Source organism: Botryllus schlosseri, chromosome 10 (assembly GCF_051294905.1).
Source record: "Botryllus schlosseri isolate E-star chromosome 10, Bs_hap1, whole genome shotgun sequence".
NCBI lineage: Eukaryota > Metazoa > Chordata > Ascidiacea > Stolidobranchia > Styelidae > Botryllus > Botryllus schlosseri.
Window position 1 is genome coordinate 22,967,711 of NC_137245.1, and position 20,034 is coordinate 22,987,744.

At 40.1% G+C, this 20,034-nt stretch overlaps 1 protein-coding gene and 2 long non-coding RNA genes across 3 annotated transcripts; all 3 read left to right on the forward strand.

The window, feature by feature from the left end:
* Positions 1 to 3,483: 3,483 nt before the first annotated feature.
* On the forward strand, positions 3,484 to 8,172 carry LOC145449201 (uncharacterized). The gene is made up of 4 exons (XM_080327681.1): positions 3,484 to 3,594; positions 3,754 to 3,893; positions 3,954 to 3,996; positions 7,781 to 8,172. Exons 2-4 carry the CDS (start codon positions 3,821 to 3,823, stop codon positions 8,091 to 8,093), a joined length of 429 nt encoding a protein of 142 aa, XP_080183807.1. The 5' UTR covers positions 3,484 to 3,594; positions 3,754 to 3,820; the 3' UTR covers positions 8,094 to 8,172.
* Positions 8,173 to 14,853: 6,681 nt separating this feature from the next.
* On the forward strand, positions 14,854 to 15,769 carry LOC145449202 (uncharacterized). Its single transcript, XR_013918169.1, has 3 exons — positions 14,854 to 15,013; positions 15,343 to 15,391; positions 15,500 to 15,769. It is a non-coding gene; the product is annotated as an uncharacterized LOC145449202 (long non-coding RNA).
* Positions 15,770 to 18,830: 3,061 nt separating this feature from the next.
* LOC145449203 (uncharacterized) lies at positions 18,831 to 19,746 on the forward strand. Its single transcript, XR_013918170.1, has 3 exons — positions 18,831 to 18,990; positions 19,320 to 19,368; positions 19,477 to 19,746. It is a non-coding gene; the product is annotated as an uncharacterized LOC145449203 (long non-coding RNA).
* The last annotated feature ends 288 nt before the right edge of the window (positions 19,747 to 20,034 follow it).

The following is a 20,034-nucleotide window of genomic DNA, read 5'->3' on the forward strand; positions in this document are numbered from 1 at the left end:
TGGGTCGCGCAATGAAATTTGGATGAAAAGTGCGTCGCGAACTGAAGAAGGTTGGGAAGCACTGCTGTAAGTGAATCGAATTGAGGTCATATCAATCTCCCAGCGATGTCGATAGTCAGCGTCGTTTCAGCAATAATTGTTTGTTTCTTACAAATTGGGGTATCCAATGTCGAAGCAGAAGAAACTATCTTATCAATGAAATGGACACAGTGATATTTTATTGTTAATATTTTCCGATTACACTAATATTCTTCTCTCATTCTTAGCTCGCAACGGATGTATATTTGAATAAATAAAATTAAAATTATTATCAATTCCGCTACAATCTTTTCGCAACAACGAGGGTGAGGGTTGTTTTTGGCCACCGTTTGCGAATTTGAATCGCTATTTCTATGTTGGTCGATTCATATTCATAAATTCAATGTGTGTAAGCTGCATGCAGTATAGATTGGTATAACCCAGGATTGTAACAAGTCACAGGGCTCCGAGTCACAAGTCAATCTCACTTTTATAGTTTTGACTCGAGTCAAGTCGAGTCATTTTCTATTCACCTCCGAGTCAAGTCCGAATCCAAGTCAGCGAGGAGAGGGTCGAGTTCGAGTCATGGTATGATGACTCGAGTCCCAATCCAAGTAATTGCGTAGACTGCTCAGTTTCCAGATGAAGTCTTGTTAAATCCACTTTTTATAACTCTGTTTTTTTATATCGAATGGTTCGCATTTATAATATAATATTTTTCCTCACTTTTCGCAGTTTATGGTCGCATTTTCAAGTACCAGTACCGATAGACGAAATCCCAATAGCGAGGTTACTTTACTATTTTTCGTAAAGCTTTTTGGAGGTACAGAACTTCAATATATATATTTTACGAAATTACAATGAAATGTCGCTCTTGGCCGTCTGAATCTCGAGTCATATGACTTGGTTCGAGTCATGCGCAAGTTGAGTCAATACACAAATTGACTCGAGTCGAGTCGAGTCATTTCCGTATTTTGAGAAAATCACTCGAGTCAAGTCATCAGAAAATCATGACTCGAGTCAGACTGCAGAGAAAAAAATTATACGCCCTTATAGAAATACCAACTTGGAATCATGTGTTCCTCACGAAGGAAATTCGTTTCTGGTACGTTTGAGCGATTCCAATATCTTTCCACTATACTGACATTCCTGATGGGAGGTCAAGAAATAACAGCATGCGACAAAATGACTAATCACCATTGGCCCACCCGAAGATCAATCCGCATTTATAACTAGCCCTAAATTATTTAAAACACCCCTCCATCAACTCTACCGGAGAATCTGATCACATGGGATGCGAAAAGATAAATGTTTGATATATGTGAGACTACTAATATTAAGGACGAAATTCGTTCGTTAATCCCAGAATTTATTCACATGTCCAGTGACCAACTGACCACTCGTGATTTCGGTGCATAGGCCTATACATCAGGGGCGGGCAACATACGAACCGTGGGCCGGATCCGGCAAGCGACGGGATTTTGAGCGCCCCTCAGAGAGTTTCTGACCAGAAAGTGAAATTCTAATCTGAAAGCATTGACAAATTGTATGCGTCACAGAATCAATGCAAGTTTGCCAACCTGAGAGAGATGGTCATGAAACTACTTGTTCTGCTTGCATCGACCTACCTACATACGAGCGAGCGAACAATTTCGACCATAAACATTAACCGAATAAGGCTGCGTTCCAATATAAATACAACTGCTGTTCACGTGCAGTCTTTACCAAGGGTTTTTACACCCGTCATGCAGCCAGAGTTCAAAGAACTTGTTGACAACTTTGATCGACCACAGCGGCTTGATTGACCTCAACAGCTATTCAAGTACACTAGGTTGAAATTCATTAAATACCGTTATTGGTCTCTATATTGCTTTGAACTTGAAGTCTACATTAAATACGATATTTTCCTTGTATAGGCGGATAAATACGCGATTAATGTATCGATTCTATATTCCTGCCCGCCAATACTTCATTTTCCCATGTCAGGCCCGCCGACCGGAGACGTTGCCCGCTCCTGGCCTATATAGTATGCCTATATGGAAAGTAGATTAGCCCGGAGTTCACCGGAAATGGACAATTGGACATGGACACTGGACAATTTCACAAATAGGTATATTTGGTGCCTAGTTAGTGCATTACGGCTATGTCCCGGAATGCAACCGTTGGCTACATAAGTGATCGAAATGTGTCCGTGACTGGCCATCCCAGTTATAAATAAATTGAGTTCAAATTTGTTTTATTACAAATACAATTTTATTTACTTCCGTCGGACACTGTAAACAGGCGGAACGAGAAACATCGCCATAGTGTGTCGATATTAACGACATATACAGTTTATAATCGACGTCCACATCTATATATGTACGATGATAACTATGGAATTATGAAAAATAATAAGCGTGCGCGGATGACGGGTTACACTAGAAATGCTCTCCAACATTGATGAGGCATACTTGCGCTTGATGACGACTATGTAGTGTACAACGAAACAATAGCGGACCAAGTGCGATTGATAATTGGCTACTCTTGGCTTCTACAATGACCTCTATTTTCAGAATCCGTCCAGTGTCCATCGTATGAGAGATATACTCATAACCCCAAGAAACTAACGCAATGAAATCCGTTTAGGGAGAGAAGTAATTTCATGCGATTGCAAAAAGAAACATCAAAAGAAAGATCCAATCGCAGAGTAATAGGATATCGCAATCCCAATTATGCGATGTTCCCGTTCAATTTATATGCGCAGATATCAGCAATTTATCCTTTTCATGAGGGAAATTCTCAAAAGAGTCGGTCGATATACCCGATGTCGTGACCAGAGAATGCAGTTTCGAATTGAACCTATTTGTAATATCCTTCACTCACGACGACGAGATTTATGTATTTCAGTATGAGAAGTTGTCATCTGCGGTTGACTCACAAAAGTGTGCGACGCCTCTTTCCAATCCATGTTTTAAACTTAGTAGATTGATCATTTTTTTGTATTTTACCCGCCATCTCAACCGTGTAAGCGGTGTCCTATAAATGTCTAGAAGTGGGCCGCGCTGCAAGTCGGCAGCTACGGAATAAAAATGAAGAACATTGGCCTGGTCTAAATGACTATAGTAGTCGACAAACCCCATGAATACCTCAAAAAACAAACAAACAAACTTGAAATGGTTTTGAATTGTTCTGGAAATCAATACGTGTTCTTGATTACAGATTGGCGAAATCATATTTACATATGCTCCCGACACTCGACTATCATCGGTGACTATTCTTTGACCGCGCTCCATGCCATCCATCCATATTCAATGCTAACTCTTGAACTATTACAAACTGAAATCTAGTTAAACGAGGATTTTATGCCGCGAAAGAACAGCTGCTTCGCGTTTTGCTACGTGACTCATGGGATCAACCGGTCGGCGGTCGTATTCAAGGCTGTTGTTCGCTGCATGATTTGATGAAATCTAACTTGAGCGATGCAACCAAGTGTGCAGTATTGCCAAACCTTCCAAGAAACCACGTCGTGGACTTTGCTCGGTGGAGAATAAAGACCTGCAACTCGGATTGCTTCCCGTTTGAATATGTTTTGAGGTGTGTGCGAGTGCAAAGGTGTATTTAGGCAAGGTCCCTGTGAGACAATATAGGCAACGTTTATTATGTGTGATTCTGATTTCTTTTAACAAGACAAACCCACGTTCAACCAGCGAACGAAGATCCGTAAATTTGTAGAAAAATATATAATTTTTACAGATCGGGAAGAAGTCCATCGAATTCTATCGGCTCTGCGTACGATTCTTAACGTACGAATAGCGCAACAATGAAATTAATTTTTGCATTAGGGGTGTTTCTTATTATTGTCACTCATAATGACGCAGCACCAACCGATAAAGGTGAGAATTCAAACTGAGAGCGAAGTCGATTAGTTTTGTAATCAAATCTATACATTCCAGTTGACCTGCTTGCACCTGTGATGGGATTTTGGAATTCATTCTAGTAAGTATACAAAATGATAATGGGGTCGAAGTGGAAGAAATGAGATGAGATGAAATTTCCTATAGAACAGGGGTCACCAACCTTTTTGCAACCGAGGGCTACTTTTGCGTAATGATTGAAGCGGCGGGCTACTATTTACTCTAGGCTTACCATATTTTGGAAATGTAAAAAGAGGACATTTTTTCAGAAATTTCTGACATGCAAAACTGGAGAAGAATTCTCAAAAGTAAATTTTTCCCACTTCGTGATCGGTTGACTAAAAAAAAAATGTCTTCTTTTCGCTCAGAGCTAAAATCACCGCTTTTCCCTCCGAAATACCCGCCGGAGCTTCACTTCTGCGGTAATTTGCGGCATATCACTCGTAATTTCCTCTAAATCTGACCTAAATTTTCAAAAAAGAAGACAAAATCTCAAAAAAGAGGACAAAAGGGCGTCCTCCGAGGACACTTTCAAAAGAGTCAAAAAAGAGGACAAGTCCTCTTAAAAGAGCCTAATTTACTCCCGTCGTTTACCCGTACCACACTGAATTTCCGCTTTGATATTCATAGCACTGGCTATGACTGGACATCATGTTATCTGTTTCTATAGCAGTTAGTGGGAAGTCTAGCATTGTATGATATCAACTAGTGCGCTGTACTCTGGTATTTAACTTGATACTGCAATTCTGAGTGAGTGTTCCAGATGTGCATTAATTAGGCGTGTTTTGTGTTTGTTTTTGATGAAGTTCATGTCCGAAACGGCTGATTCACAACGATAAGTTGAACCATAGACGCTTGCAACCTTCATAGCTGCTGCGCATACACCACTGTACTTTTCCGTATCAACAATGCACCAAACGTTTGCTGCAGACTGAGGTGGAGGTCATTTTGCAGTGTTACAATTTCAATCTCCAACTGTTCAGCATCCAGAAATGACAAGATTTCATTATACCGGACAGCAGCAACGATTACAGAAAGTTAGAAACATGGTATATTAAACTGTGTTGAGTGTAACAGAAACAAGCTGTGCCAAAAGATGCAATACGTAATGGGTATTATACAGATATTGAAAATCTGCTAGTACTTCACGGCTATCCGACTCCGAATAGTAATATTGTTTACTACTTTGTCATTGTCCTGGTCGTCGAGCTATCGTAACGGAACCCCCCACCATTTCAAGAAGACCATGAACGGCATTCCGTCATGTCGCCTGTATATAGGCAATGCGCCATATCTTGAATTTCTGGTGATTCTATCACATATATATCCATATAGCCTATTACTAATTGTAATTGAAGATATTTTTATTTTTTTTTATATGTAAGTTACATGTTAGTGTGTTTTAAACAAGAATAGCTGAATCAATCAATCTATATAGGCCTATCTAAAAAGTCACTGGTAATAATCTGACGAATAGTAAATGCTGCTATTCCACCTATTTTTAGAATGGGCTCGCGGGCTACTCATCTTGTCCACGCGGGCTACCTGGTGCCCGCGGGCACCGGGTTGGTGACCCCTGCTATAGAATGTATTGCGTATAGACCAGGGTTGGGCAATTATTTTCCTCCGTGGGCCAAATGGGAAAAATAAATGCGTTGGCGGGCCGAGTGAAAAATTTAGCTATATTCTACAGCGTTTTTTAATTTTATTTCTAAATGACATTGTTAATAAATGCTGCTCAGTGAATGTGTCGATATTAGGTAATGAGAAAGATTGTTCACTAAACTTCGACTTCGCACCACCCTTCTGATGCTTTCACGTCTCGCAGTTCGAGAACCAACGAACTGAAATGTATATGCAATAGTACAAAGCTTATTTTCTTGGTCGCTGCCTTCCGAGCAGTGTGCAGCTTAAAAAGCCTTTATGTTGAGCGAAGCTTGCAGTTTTTCTGAACTTTGCCCTCCCTTGACCGAGTGTTTCGTGTTTTTGTCATAAGACCGACTTTAATTAAAATCCTTAATTTCGGCGACATGATCAGCAAAACTGAAAGGATGGGTTTACCCGTGACTCCAGTATGCGAATATTTAGTGCTCTAAATTCTAAATCTAAACCTTCTTTGAATTTCAGTTTTCGGCTTTCCTTTTTTGGCATACCCGTTAATCCTTTATGGGTGATAGATATGATGAGTCATATAGTAATCGCGAGTACTGATTGACTTGTTTTACGAATTAAGGATTTGGAAACATATCACGCCACAAATTGAAATAAACGCTGTATAATGCGTAATGTGACAATGTCAACAAGGAAGGTTCGAACTAAACTATATGGCAAGACTGATTTCTTGTGAACCAAATTTCTACTCATTCTTTGCCGCATTCCCTTTATTTTGAATGTGGATTACGCATGCCGGGTACATGCAGCGTAATCGTGACATATTAATGAACAGGCTTCAGAGTAAACGAATATCTTGTTCATTTGACCCCGCCTATAGTTTTAGTCATTCAAAAAGCAAGTTTTATGTTTTGAAATCCAAGCAACCTTTCGCGGGCCGGACAGAATGGCTTCGCAGGTCGCACTTTGTCCAGGTTATAGGTGTAGACCAGTGGTTCCCAACCTTTTTCGACTCATCGCCCCCTTTTGAAGCTCCATACCGATCATCGCCCCCCAAATATTGGGAACCGAAAAAATGAGTATACAAACTGGGATCACCGGCGAGTTGACTAATAACAAAAAAGTCAACTTTTCGGCTCGACGGCTCGAAATTATATTAGCTATACCCTATTTCAGGTACTGTTTGGTGAGTCACCGTATTTAGCCTAAACGCGCGAAGCGCGACAAATTTATATAATTCATGGTATAATTCATGGTCAATATGGCCGGGAATTGCATATATATTGCTATCAATTTTTTATCCTCTCTCTGCTCACGTAATCAGATTTACCGGTAGAGCTGAGTGTGGTGTGCTGGAAAAGGTAGGACCCCTAAATAATAATTAAACATCTTGGGGCGGACTCGTTGTTGTATGATGCTTTTTCGTGACCTCCTATATCTGCTATGTCAAAATATATGGAAATCGCTAAAACGTACCAAACTAAAAGACGCACATGATTTCAAATTGGTATTTCTTAACCGGAAAAAAAATGTTCTCTGCGGGATGGCATTTGTCCCGTAGGGTTCAGATCGCCAGGACATATGACAATAGTAAATTGCGCGCAGCGCAAAATTTTTTGAAAAAGTTGCATAAATTTCTAAACGGTCCTGACTCTATATAGCCGTTTTAACGCGCCATCGCCACGCTATCGCCCCTTCATTGTTTTCGCCCCCTATCGCCCCTTCGTCCGTTTTCGCCCCCTATCGCCCCCTTCGTTATTTTCGCCCCCCTAGACCGCCAAATCGCCCCCTGGGGGGCGATATCGCCCACGTTGGGAACCACTGGTGTAGACTGTAGGTAGATTATGGGAAATAATATTGATGGAATACTATATAGTGTGCTGGATTGATTGTTCAAGTTTGATCGCACACTGCAAATATATATGGTGAGGCAATAATGAATCTAGTGACCAACACCTACGGCGGAGATGTTAATCGTCTCGCATAGTTGTATAAGACTTCGCGCGAGGATTATCCCGAGTCGTCTGGTGAAACTTTGAATCCAGTAAAGTATAGGTTGCCACGGTTAACAGTTTTAATCAAACGATTAGCATTTTCCGGAAAAGCTAACTTTATGATCTCCGTCCTTAGAGGGGAATTCTGGGGTCGACCCGACTCGGGCACATCTCGATGAAGTCGCTACGCAGGGTTATGTTAATCGCTGTCTCAAATCGTTGGAATCTCAATAATAACATCGTTCGTTTCGTCTCAAACAGCAACAAAATCTCTCAATATTCCACGGCAACAGTGGAAACGGTCAAGGACTTGTATTCGGAACACGCTTCCGACACCGTCGACACGATCAAGACGACCTACCAGTCTCGGCGTGAAGAGGGAAGGAATGCGTTGACCGCTGCGGCTGTTGCCGCCAAAGATCTGATTCAGAATCACGCCGGGGAAGCGGTCCAGGAGCTTTCCGATACTTACACTGAAAATCTTGAATCCGCGAGAAGTCAGGCGAAAAGGAAAAGAAAAAGAAAGGGAAGGAAAGGAAGTAAAGGAAAGAAGCGACGAAGAAATAGAGAATAAAACTTTACATTATATATAGTTTTAGTTGACAAATATACATTCTCATCTCGTCATCACACCCGGGTTTTTGAATCATGTATCGCAATGTCCAAATCGCCGGGTTAGGATTTCAGTTATACTACATTCGGACCTGCCAACGTCGTAAATATCATGACTCTGAAGCTGTCAACGTATTGACGTAAATAAGTATAAAGTATGCTAACGTAAGGGTGATCTTATGTATCGAATTTTGTGCATTATTATGCTATTGCTTAATGCATGCGAAAACCGCTTTTTTGAGATAGGAACTGTTGAAATTTTCCATGCCTATTGCCCATTATGGTCACAGTATGTTGAAATATCGATGATCAATATATCTGTAACCATTTTCTCGCTTTTTACGTTACAATAAAGACCACCGATTTCGTCTGTGATTGCATAATCAAATCCCGGGTGGATGAATTTCTTTCAGGGATAATTAGTTCAGTGTACTTTGGATTAGGATCCAACCGTGATAGTAAATCCTTGGTGGCAACTGGTTGGGTATTGACAATCAAGTGAACGGGTCTCGGGATATCCAAAGCGGCATCAGTAATGATTTGTTAGTTACGTGGTGACGACATGAGCTAACTGACAGCTTCATTGAATTACTGCCGTTTGTCCAGGCAGCCTGCCTATCTTGTTTTCGTATTTGTAGTCGATCTGACAGTTTGACATACTACTAAAATGAACCGCAGACTACAGACTGCTCTTTGCTAACATTGCCGCGTCGTGTTGCTTACAACTGACCCGTCGAGTTCACTCAGAATCAATCTATAGCAGCGCCTCTACGTACAATCAGGACCGTAACTGCCGCACCCCAAACCCCCTAGAAGGGAGCCCAAAATTATTTCGTGAATTACCATGAATTATAGTTTTTTCTGGAAATTTAAACAACTTTTTCGCGATTTAATATTACCAAATATCTTGATTATTGGGTACCGTTCCCCAGGAAACATCCGCATGATGATGATCAAGATGATGATCATAATGAAATGAACATTTCGGCGTCTCCATTACTGCGCCACGACGCACTGAGACAAATGAAGTTTTAGGCCCGTGTAACATGTGACTCCGAGAAATTATATATGCATGTTTTCATTGTTTAGTTGTCCATAAGCGTTAAATGGCTGGAGCCTAATGTAGGCCTACCTGTCCTGGAAATCTGGACCCCACAAGACAAGTGACATACCGCAATGAAGAAATACCAATTTAAAATCGTGTGAGTCTTTTATTTTAGTGCGTTTGAGTGATTTCAATATCTCTTGACATAGCAGACCGAGATCACGAAATAACATAATGTAACGAAGTTATTATACCAACGGGTCCGCCCGAAGCTGTTTGATTTTTATTTACGGGCCCTAGATTTTTTCCAAGACACCTCCCTCAGCTCTACCGGTAAATCTGATTATGTAAGCAGAGACAGAATAAAAATTTGATAGCAATATACATGCATTTCCCGAAAATATTGACCGATTCATGAATTATAGTATCGATCGAAGCTGACTCACTACACGTTCGAGAGATCTCTCTGATAAGCAGGGGTCAAATGTACAAGCTGGTGGGGGTCTGGGGGGTGAAGGCCCCAGAAGTTTTGTTCATCACCTCGGTTAATATCGATTTTGATTCGTAGTGAGATAAGTCTTGTTTTCAAAACCTAATCCGGTTAACTCTTATCGGAGGACTTAAAAAAGGCCATCATAATATAAATGGCCCGCGCACTTTTCATAAATCTAGTGTGGCCCTCTGGCCGAAAAGATTGGCCGCCCCTGAAAAAGGCTGTTCGGGTACATAAGCAAATGTTTCTCCTCATTTAAACGTTGATAATCGATTTATTGATTACTTTTGGAGTAGAACAGAGTGGAGTTGACATGTGTTCCGCTTGCGATATCTGTCTGTAATGATTCTCGAGGAAACCAGCGCGAGAGCTCAAAAATATTGGATTGGTACTTTTTGCGAGATGTTTATAAATAGCGCATAGTACATCATTGCATCCGCGTAGCTAGGGTGTCTGGGGGGTCGCGTTTAAGAACTGCTGTGCTGGATGGTGGTCCGGTAACCTCGAGCCCTGATTAGTATTTAGCATTTCAAATACGTTACAGCCTTGTTCATCCTTATTTCAACATGCCAGAGGTGGACAACATACAGGCGTACGAAGTTAAACAATAATTATGCGGCCTTTAACATATAATTAAATTAGCGAGTGTTGGCGACCGTCAATATGCAATATGAATTTACAATTTGGTTCCCAAATCTTTGAGTGAATTTAAACTTGAAAATTTTGTTCACGCTTGGCGCGATTCGGGTGACTAGGATTTTTCTTTTTTAATATAATAGTGTCATATGAGTCCCACCGTACAAATGCGAACCACAAAGGAGTATGGCGCACCCCATCAAGAAACACCAAGTTGGAATCGTGTGCGTATGACGAATGAAGGTTTTTCTTGTACGTTTGGCCGCATCCAATACAATATATATTTCGAATATGCCATCAATCCTGATGGGAGGTCAAAAATAACAACATGCAACAAGGCGATTAATAAATATCGGAAGACGCATCATCATTCATTTTGTTCCCAAAATTTTCGAAGACACCCCATCCTTCAGCTCTGTCGTTTAATCCGATCACGTGGGCTAAGAGTGGATAAATATTTGGCAGTAACATATGAAACAACCAATATTATCAACGAAATAAATTTTCCAGATGTAAAAAATTTTCGCGCACCGCGTGACTAGAAATGGAATCCAGCAGGGTTGTAACCAAGTCACAAGGCTCCGAGTCAAAAGTCAATCTCACTTTTATAGTTTTGACTCGAGTCAAGTCGAGTAGTTTTCAATTCACCACCAAGTCAAGTCCCAGACCAAGTCAGCGAGCAGAGGGTTGATTCTGACATTTCTGAGTCATGCCATTATTATGACTCGAGTCCGAGTCCAAGTCATTCTGTTGACTGCTCATTTCCTGTTAAAGTCTTATTAAATCCAACTATTTGTAACTCTGTTTGGTGATATCTAATGGTTCGCATTTATTATAAACTAATTTTCCTCGCTTTTAGCAGTTTCGGGTCGCATTTTCAAGTACCAGGATCAATAGACGAAATCCCAATAGTGTGGTTACTTTACTATTCTTCGAAATTACAATGAAATGTCGATCTTGGCCGTATGAGTCTCGAGTCATATGACTTGGTTCGAATCATGCGCGTTGACTCGAGTCCAAGTCGAGTCAATAAGCAGATTTACTCGAGTCGAGTCATTTCCGTATTTTGAGAAAATGACTCGAGTCAATCGAGTCATCAGAAAATCGTGTCATCATGACTCGAGCCTTTACAACCCTGAAATCCAGATAACTTCTAATATTTATACTTGCGATTTTAGTGCATAGATGGTAAGCCTGCGGGGATGTTCTGCTGCTACAATTAAAAGCTTTTATATGCAAGGTATATCTTAAGAAATCAGTGATGGCACAAAGCACGACAAAGTCCCTCCGCGGTGCGAAGTTTCTAGGAGCCAATTTAACATGAGTATATGACGTCCAGATTGACCATAACGAGTCTCCACCGGAATGCGGCATTATGCTACAGTATATATGTAATCAAAGCACGGCCATGAATAACAAATAGATTGAACACCCCTGGATTAAGCTTACCATGCGCAATCAGTGAATTATCTGTTCAGGGGTGTACGTGTTTCGAGTAAACGCTAAAAGGGTGTACCACGACTAGGGCTGGGCACAATGATTCGAGTACTCGAATCTGAATCGAGTATTAATTTTAATGATTCGAGTCGAGTAGTAAAAGATGATTTTTTCGAGTACTGAAATTGTACGCTTCTCGCCACTGAACTAATACTGTTGCCCTACCTCGCCCAGACATTGCTTCATTGATCATTTGCTACCATCGTTTAATTTTTCTTCTATTTTTTTTTTTTTAACTACCGTAACATTTTTTACAGCCAGACTGTTTAGAGTCAAGTGTACCTGTTTGATGCTGGTGTGATCAGACTAGATGACCTTCACGGTCTTCTCGATCATTCCTATCTAATACCGAATACTGTGTATGCATATTTTCTGTACCACCACCACTGCCGTGTGTTATGTATTTTGGTTTGATGAAAATAAAGACTCTCTCTCTCTCTCTCTCTCTCAACGAAAATTATAGTTTCGATACTAATTTTCACTATTGAAGCCTTGAAACCTTGATCGGTCGTATCGTAGCATACGAAACATATAATACAAAGCTACGAACGTTATTGGAAATAGCACATTTCCGAAGTCATGATCATCTCACAACATTGTCACCAAGTGCAATGAAATCGGTATGGTCGAAAAAATACCAAAGTATTATTGATGTGATGGATAGTAGGCATTATATTCTTTGTGGTCGCATAAAAGGTACATAATTGAACTTTAATATATTACATTCTGTTATGACGTCATAATGAGTGATACTCGATTACTCGACTCGACTCGAAGCATAATACGTGATTCAGAATCGAATCACTCAGGTACTCGATTTTGCCCAGCCCTAACCACGACGAATAAATTTGAAGAGCACTGCTAACTGATTGTTGGATAATAATCTGACAAGCGAAGTGACACAATGCGATATCGAATTAGCAAACCGACGACGTAATGTGAACTGTGAGTCGTGTAGTTGGGAAGGTCAGCGTGTATCAGAGCAAATACAATCTCTTATTGATTTAGCTGTCATGTGTTTTCCGCCCATGCCTATACGTTGAATTGGGGATGTGTATAGTAATTTCTTACGAAAACCTCAGTATGAAGAGTGGTAATAAGATTAGAAACAAGTCGCCAATTGCATCAGCGACCGTTTGGGGCATGTATTTATAAATTTGACTCGAAAGGGCCACACCAACCATGAACCTCACCGCACGCCACTCGGTTAAGTTCATATCGCACCTGGTGCTGTATTTGCGTTATATTGACGTGAACTGTTTGTGTTAGTGATAATGGTATTGATTACACAATTCACAACCTGCTGCACTTTAGTTGCGGACAAACTCTGATGCAAGGGAAGGCGACTTCTTGAGCAAGCCTGATTCGCTGACGGGCATTAAAATGTCTCTGGAAGAAACTTCCCAAGCCTACAATCCCCCTGCTATACACACAGCTAGCTCAAAGGTCATTTTCCAAAATCCAATGGAGACAATAAATAATCAAACTGTGACGCAACGGGCATCCGAAACTGCATGCATAGCGTGAAATCGTTAAGACTCTTGGCCTGTGGTTATTTGATAACCAATACACTTATTCACACATGCTCCTTCCGATAAATATTTGCTAGTTGGTGGAATCTGGTGCAACGAGGATCCGATTTCAACGACCTTCGTACTCTTCCAATGTATTACAAAGACATTCGGATCCTCAGATACCTAATAAACAGGGAGTTGCTGCTCATAATTAGCATTCATCAACTTGCGTTCGAGATAAAGATAGCGTGTGGACTCAGAACTGATATTGTGACCTATGAAATTGGGATTTCCTTATATTTGCTTCAATGAATCCCGTAGAGATTCATGTTCTTGTATGAAAATATTCAAGAGTCACTGTGGTGTAGGACGATGTACCGCTATTAAGCAAAACATACTTTAGCCAATTAGTAGTCAGGTCGCTGTATTTTTCTATTGCGTGGTCGGGCTATGGTGAAGCTACGAATATGTGCAGGACAGACATTGCATTGTATGGTACGGTATAGTATACTGAATGCTTTCTGTATCTAACACGGAAATATGCAGATGTGTTATTGAAAAAATTCCCATACTTCCATATTCGACTACTTTTGTCGGCACCACGATGAATTTGCCACTGATCTTTTGTTTGCGCATCTTTATTAGGTTCCGCGTAAAGCTTACGAAGCCTTGGTCTATATTCATTTCATGAACCTCCATTTCACGTATTCATGGTACTTTCTTGCAGAAGGTGAAATTTTCGACCGACTTGTATTTAAAAGCTACTCGAAAATTCGTGTTTACAGCCACGTTGATTTACGTGTACTAAACGTCTGTTGACATATAATAGCTTTCTGTAGCAGCATGATCTAATGATCAATTTTCCCATGGTGATTACTGGTTTGTAAATTTCTTTAATGAGAATGAGTTTTGCAGTTGTCCTTCGTCTGTACCAATTATGATAATGAATCATCAAAGGACTTAAACACTCTACCAATACGATTGGAGTTGACGAAAGGCTTCGTTGCAATGCGATTCACTGCAGTATTGATAAAGTATTCTGTAACTCCGATTTTGAATTGCTTGGTAGCCTATTAAAGGATTGACTTACAATGCAAATGCATTACGCTGATCTAGCAAAGAATATAGGCCTACCACACCTTAAACCTTGATATTCGTGAGGGACAATTGCAATTAGATTAAGAGTCACTCAACATCAATTGTCCAACTATATTATTTTGTTTGCGGGAGACAGGGCAAACGTTGCTACATTGGTGCATAAAGTATTTGCGGAAGATAATATATGAAACAAGGACCTAGGATTATCTTCCCATCGGAGTTGGTTTAAGTAACAGTGCGTCCGAAATATTATTGTGCCAGAAAACGCATTATATTTATCACACTGAAGGTATTATAATACCTTCTATAGAAAGAAAGTATGGAAACTGTATCAACTATATGGTATAGAAGGATGTCAGTATGGTATGGAAAGTGTTAGCGAAATGTAGAATATGAAAATTGCTCGTTCCATACCATTATGCCATTTTCCTACCTGCACAATGCGAATAACCCCAACTGATCTTCGCAGGAAAGGTCGTTTGCTAATATCTCTAACGAGTTATTTTATTGCGGTACTGCAAGGAAGATGAAATCCTACATCGCTATCTGCCTCATTGTCATTTTGGCCATTGCAGCCGTAGAGTGCTCACCTGCAGCGGGTAAGTCTAACTGTACAAGTGCACTTTCACAATTTGCAAATGGATCAACGTGCAGGCATTTGTTGTTTCCTATAGTCTTCGTTTCTGTTATAATATTTCAGGCAATAACGATGCCTTGATTCTGTTGGTCTGCTGTTCGATTTTTCCTAACAGTAAACTATCTGCGCAAACAACGCAATTCGAACAATAAATAGAATTGAGGTGTAATGTGGTTCATGCCCCTGACTTTTTGTATGCATTTATAGAGACAATTGCAGCCGAATACGGATCATGCTGGAGTTTTTGTACAGTATCTATGCCGCTATTTATATTATATGCTTATCATTTAGGCGCGCCGGACTGGGGGGAATGGATGTCTTCTGTAAAGACGTACGCGACGTAAGTGATTACTGATAGTCCAGAAGATTTCAATTATAGCACTATGTTTCGATAGGCCTGGTAGAATTATCATTGTCAGATTTGTTAAATATCCAATTCTCTTCTCAGTGCTGTTGCCCAAACCGGGAAGACATACGGCACGGCAGCGATTGAGAAGGTCAAGGAGGGCTGGGCCGGAGTGACCACGACTTTCAATGGTCACTTGGCGAGTAATCAAGAGTAATTCCAATGGACTGCAAACCGAAAGGGTCAAGACATATTTCAAACTGACGTCTTCTTCATTGTATTCTGTAATTTTGAAATTTATTACAGTATTTTTTCGGTATTGAACAAGTTATCGCATTTTACCGGCCCAATAAACTTTTCAATTAGAAATAACATTCTTTCGAATTCGGGATAAGCATCGCAGAACTTTCGACAGGTTAAACAATTTTAGCGTAGCATGAATTCATAACTTTGGAAAGGTTGAACTGCGGCCCATATTTGACTGCGTATTTTGGAGATGAAAATAATTTAGAATGAAACATATTATTAAAAAAGCACGTGGATCTGGAACTACAAATATTTACAGCCAATCTTCACTCAATGCCCTTAAAACCGACAAGAAATATTAACACTAATTCTACATACTTAAGTATCGTCAATGGTGACCCCCTTCTCAAAGGACTCCGCATGGAGAAGTCCAACAATTGGCCACCAATCGGCAGTATCATTGTTACTCCTGCCAATATATTTGAATTTGGAACCACTGTATGGTCGGAAATTTGACCATGTGTGGATTACATTCGAATTTGATCTACGACTTTCGGGTGTAATTTGATTTGAAATTGAACTTTGAAGCTAAATTCTAGAACAGGGCTTGGAGCAGCTACCATGAATTGTGCGTTATCTGTCTGCAGGGATGGGCAAAACCTAGGACCAGAGTGATTCGATTTCAAATCGAGTGTTACGCTCCGATTCGAGTGTTCGAGTATCACTCATTATGAAGTCAAAACAGTATGGATGACTTGGAAAGCTCAAATATGTGACTTTAATGTTATCACAAAATGACAGTTACACAACAACGAAGATAATTTGGTATTTTTCGGCCATGTCTATGCTTTAGATGAGAGGTGTCAACCATACGGACCGTCAGACGGTTTCATCCGACCCTCGAAGCAATTTTGAGTAGATTGGAAAATGTTTGTATTATCCAGCAGCCAGCACATATCTAACATATGTTTAGAATTTCAGTCAGAAATACACCCATTATATAATCCCCCAAGACAGCAAATGTTATAACGTACGTTTTGGTCGTTGCCTAGCTCAAACGATAGTTCGTTATATTTATTTGATTAGAGTTTTGGCTGTAACAATTTTAGGCTTGTCGAGTAGCTTGCCAACTCAAATTGAGTCTACCACCTCACTTTCTTTGCTTCCTATAATCCGAGCCTTCCCCTGAGACCCGGTCAAATGTAACTCAACAAATTACAGAATAGGATAACAAATTTACTACATAGAAAGATCACGTCAACGTCGAGGCAATAGTCACAATAGCGGTTACCAACAGTTAACTCTCTAGGCTCTTAAACTTGCAATCTAAATCAATAAAATACAATCACCTGAATGATGGCCGAAACTTACAATACTTATACAATACAAATAATGCCCTATGGTACATCATATCCCTAAATTTAGCCTAACTTCAATCACCGATCCAACGATATTACAAGCAACAAAGCGACTAAACTTCAACAAGTGGCTATCAAGACACGAGGGGAAAATCCAACCAGAGAGGGCACTACTAAGCTGTGAGGCTCACAATCACTTGACCATTTCTCGTGCTACAAATGTCGAGTATGTTCATTGTTCATAGGCCACATTATAACCACCCAACAGCGGTCTTATGGTCACCATTCTAGTCACCATTAGGAACCAAGTCGCTAACATTGATACCCAATTCCGGAAAAACAAAAACCGCACACTGATTTCAGAGGCTTATGAAAAATATTTGCTAGTTGGTGGAATCTGGTGCAACGAGGATCCGATTTCAACGACCTTCGTACTCTTCCAATGTATTACAAAGACATTCGGATCCTCAGATACCTAATAAACAGGGAGTTGCTGCTCATAATTAGCATTCATCAACTTGCGTTCGAGATAAAGATAGCGTGTGGACTCAGAACTGATATTGTGACCTATGAAATTGGGATTTCCTTATATTTGCTTCAATGAATCCCGTAGAGATTCATGTTCTTGTATGAAAATATTCAAGAGTCACTGTGGTGTAGGACGATGTACCGCTATTAAGCAAAACATACTTTAGCCAATTAGTAGTCAGGTCGCTGTATTTTTCTATTGCGTGGTCGGGCTATGGTGAAGCTACGAATATGTGCAGGACAGACATTGCATTGTATGGTACGGTATAGTATACTGAATGCTTTCTGTATCTAACACGGAAATATGCAGATGTGTTATTGAAAAAATTCCCATACTTCCATATTCGACTACTTTTGTCGGCACCACGATGAATTTGCCACTGATCTTTTGTTTGCGCATCTTTATTAGGTTCCGCGTAAAGCTTACGAAGCCTTGGTCTATATTCATTTCATGAACCTCCATTTCACGTATTCATGGTACTTTCTTGCAGAAGGTGAAATTTTCGACCGACTTGTATTTAAAAGCTACTCGAAAATTCGTGTTTACAGCCACGTTGATTTACGTGTACTAAACGTCTGTTGACATATAATAGCTTTCTGTAGCAGCATGATCTAATGATCAATTTTCCCATGGTGATTACTGGTTTGTAAATTTCTTTAATGAGAATGAGTTTTGCAGTTGTCCTTCGTCTGTACCAATTATGATAATGAATCATCAAAGGACTTAAACACTCTACCAATACGATTGGAGTTGACGAAAGGCTTCGTTGCAATGCGATTCACTGCAGTATTGATAAAGTATTCTGTAACTCCGATTTTGAATTGCTTGGTAGCCTATTAAAGGATTGACTTACAATGCAAATGCATTACGCTGATCTAGCAAAGAATATAGGCCTACCACACCTTAAACCTTGATATTCGTGAGGGACAATTGCAATTAGATTAAGAGTCACTCAACATCAATTGTCCAACTATATTATTTTGTTTGCGGGAGACAGGGCAAACGTTGCTACATTGGTGCATAAAGTATTTGCGGAAGATAATATATGAAACAAGGACCTAGGATTATCTTCCCATCGGAGTTGGTTTAAGTAACAGTGCGTCCGAAATATTATTGTGCCAGAAAACGCATTATATTTATCACACTGAAGGTATTATAATACCTTCTATAGAAAGAAAGTATGGAAACTGTATCAACTATATGGTATAGAAGGATGTCAGTATGGTATGGAAAGTGTTAGCGAAATGTAGAATATGAAAATTGCTCGTTCCATACCATTATGCCATTTTCCTACCTGCACAATGCGAATAACCCCAACTGATCTTCGCAGGAAAGGTCGTTTGCTAATATCTCTAACGAGTTATTTTATTGCGGTACTGCAAGGAAGATGAAATCCTACATCGCTATCTGCCTCATTGTCATTTTGGCCATTGCAGCCGTAGAGTGCTCACCTGCAGCGGGTAAGTCTAACTGTACAAGTGCACTTTCACAATTTGCAAATGGATCAACGTGCAGGCATTTGTTGTTTCCTATAGTCTTCGTTTCTGTTATAATATTTCAGGCAATAACGATGCCTTGATTCTGTTGGTCTGCTGTTCGATTTTTCCTAACAGTAAACTATCTGCGCAAACAACGCAATTCGAACAATAAATAGAATTGAGGTGTAATGTGGTTCATGCCCCTGACTTTTTGTATGCATTTATAGAGACAATTGCAGCCGAATACGGATCATGCTGGAGTTTTTGTACAGTATCTATGCCGCTATTTATATTATATGCTTATCATTTAGGCGCGCCGGACTGGGGGGAATGGATGTCTTCTGTAAAGACGTACGCGACGTAAGTGATTACTGATAGTCCAGAAGATTTCAATTATAGCACTATGTTTCGATAGGCCTGGTAGAATTATCATTGTCAGATTTGTTAAATATCCAATTCTCTTCTCAGTGCTGTTGCCCAAACCGGGAAGACATACGGCACGGCAGCGATTGAGAAGGTCAAGGAGGGCTGGGCCGGAGTGACCACGACTTTCAATGGTCACTTGGCGAGTAATCAAGAGTAATTCCAATGGACTGCAAACCGAAAGGGTCAAGACATATTTCAAACTGACGTCTTCTTCATTGTATTCTGTAATTTTGAAATTTATTACAGTATTTTTTCGGTATTGAACAAGTTATCGCATTTTACCGGCCCAATAAACTTTTCAATTAGAAATAACATTCTTTCGAATTCGGGATAAGCATCGCAGAACTTTCGACAGGTTAAACAATTTTAGCGTAGCATGAATTCATAACTTTGGAAAGGTTGAACTGCGGCCCATATTTGACTGCGTATTTTGGAGATGAAAATAATTTAGAATGAAACATATTATTAAAAAAGCACGTGGATCTGGAACTACAAATATTTACAGCCAATCTTCACTCAATGCCCTTAAAACCGACAAGAAATATTAACACTAATTCTACATACTTAAGTATCGTCAATGGTGACCCCCTTCTCAAAGGA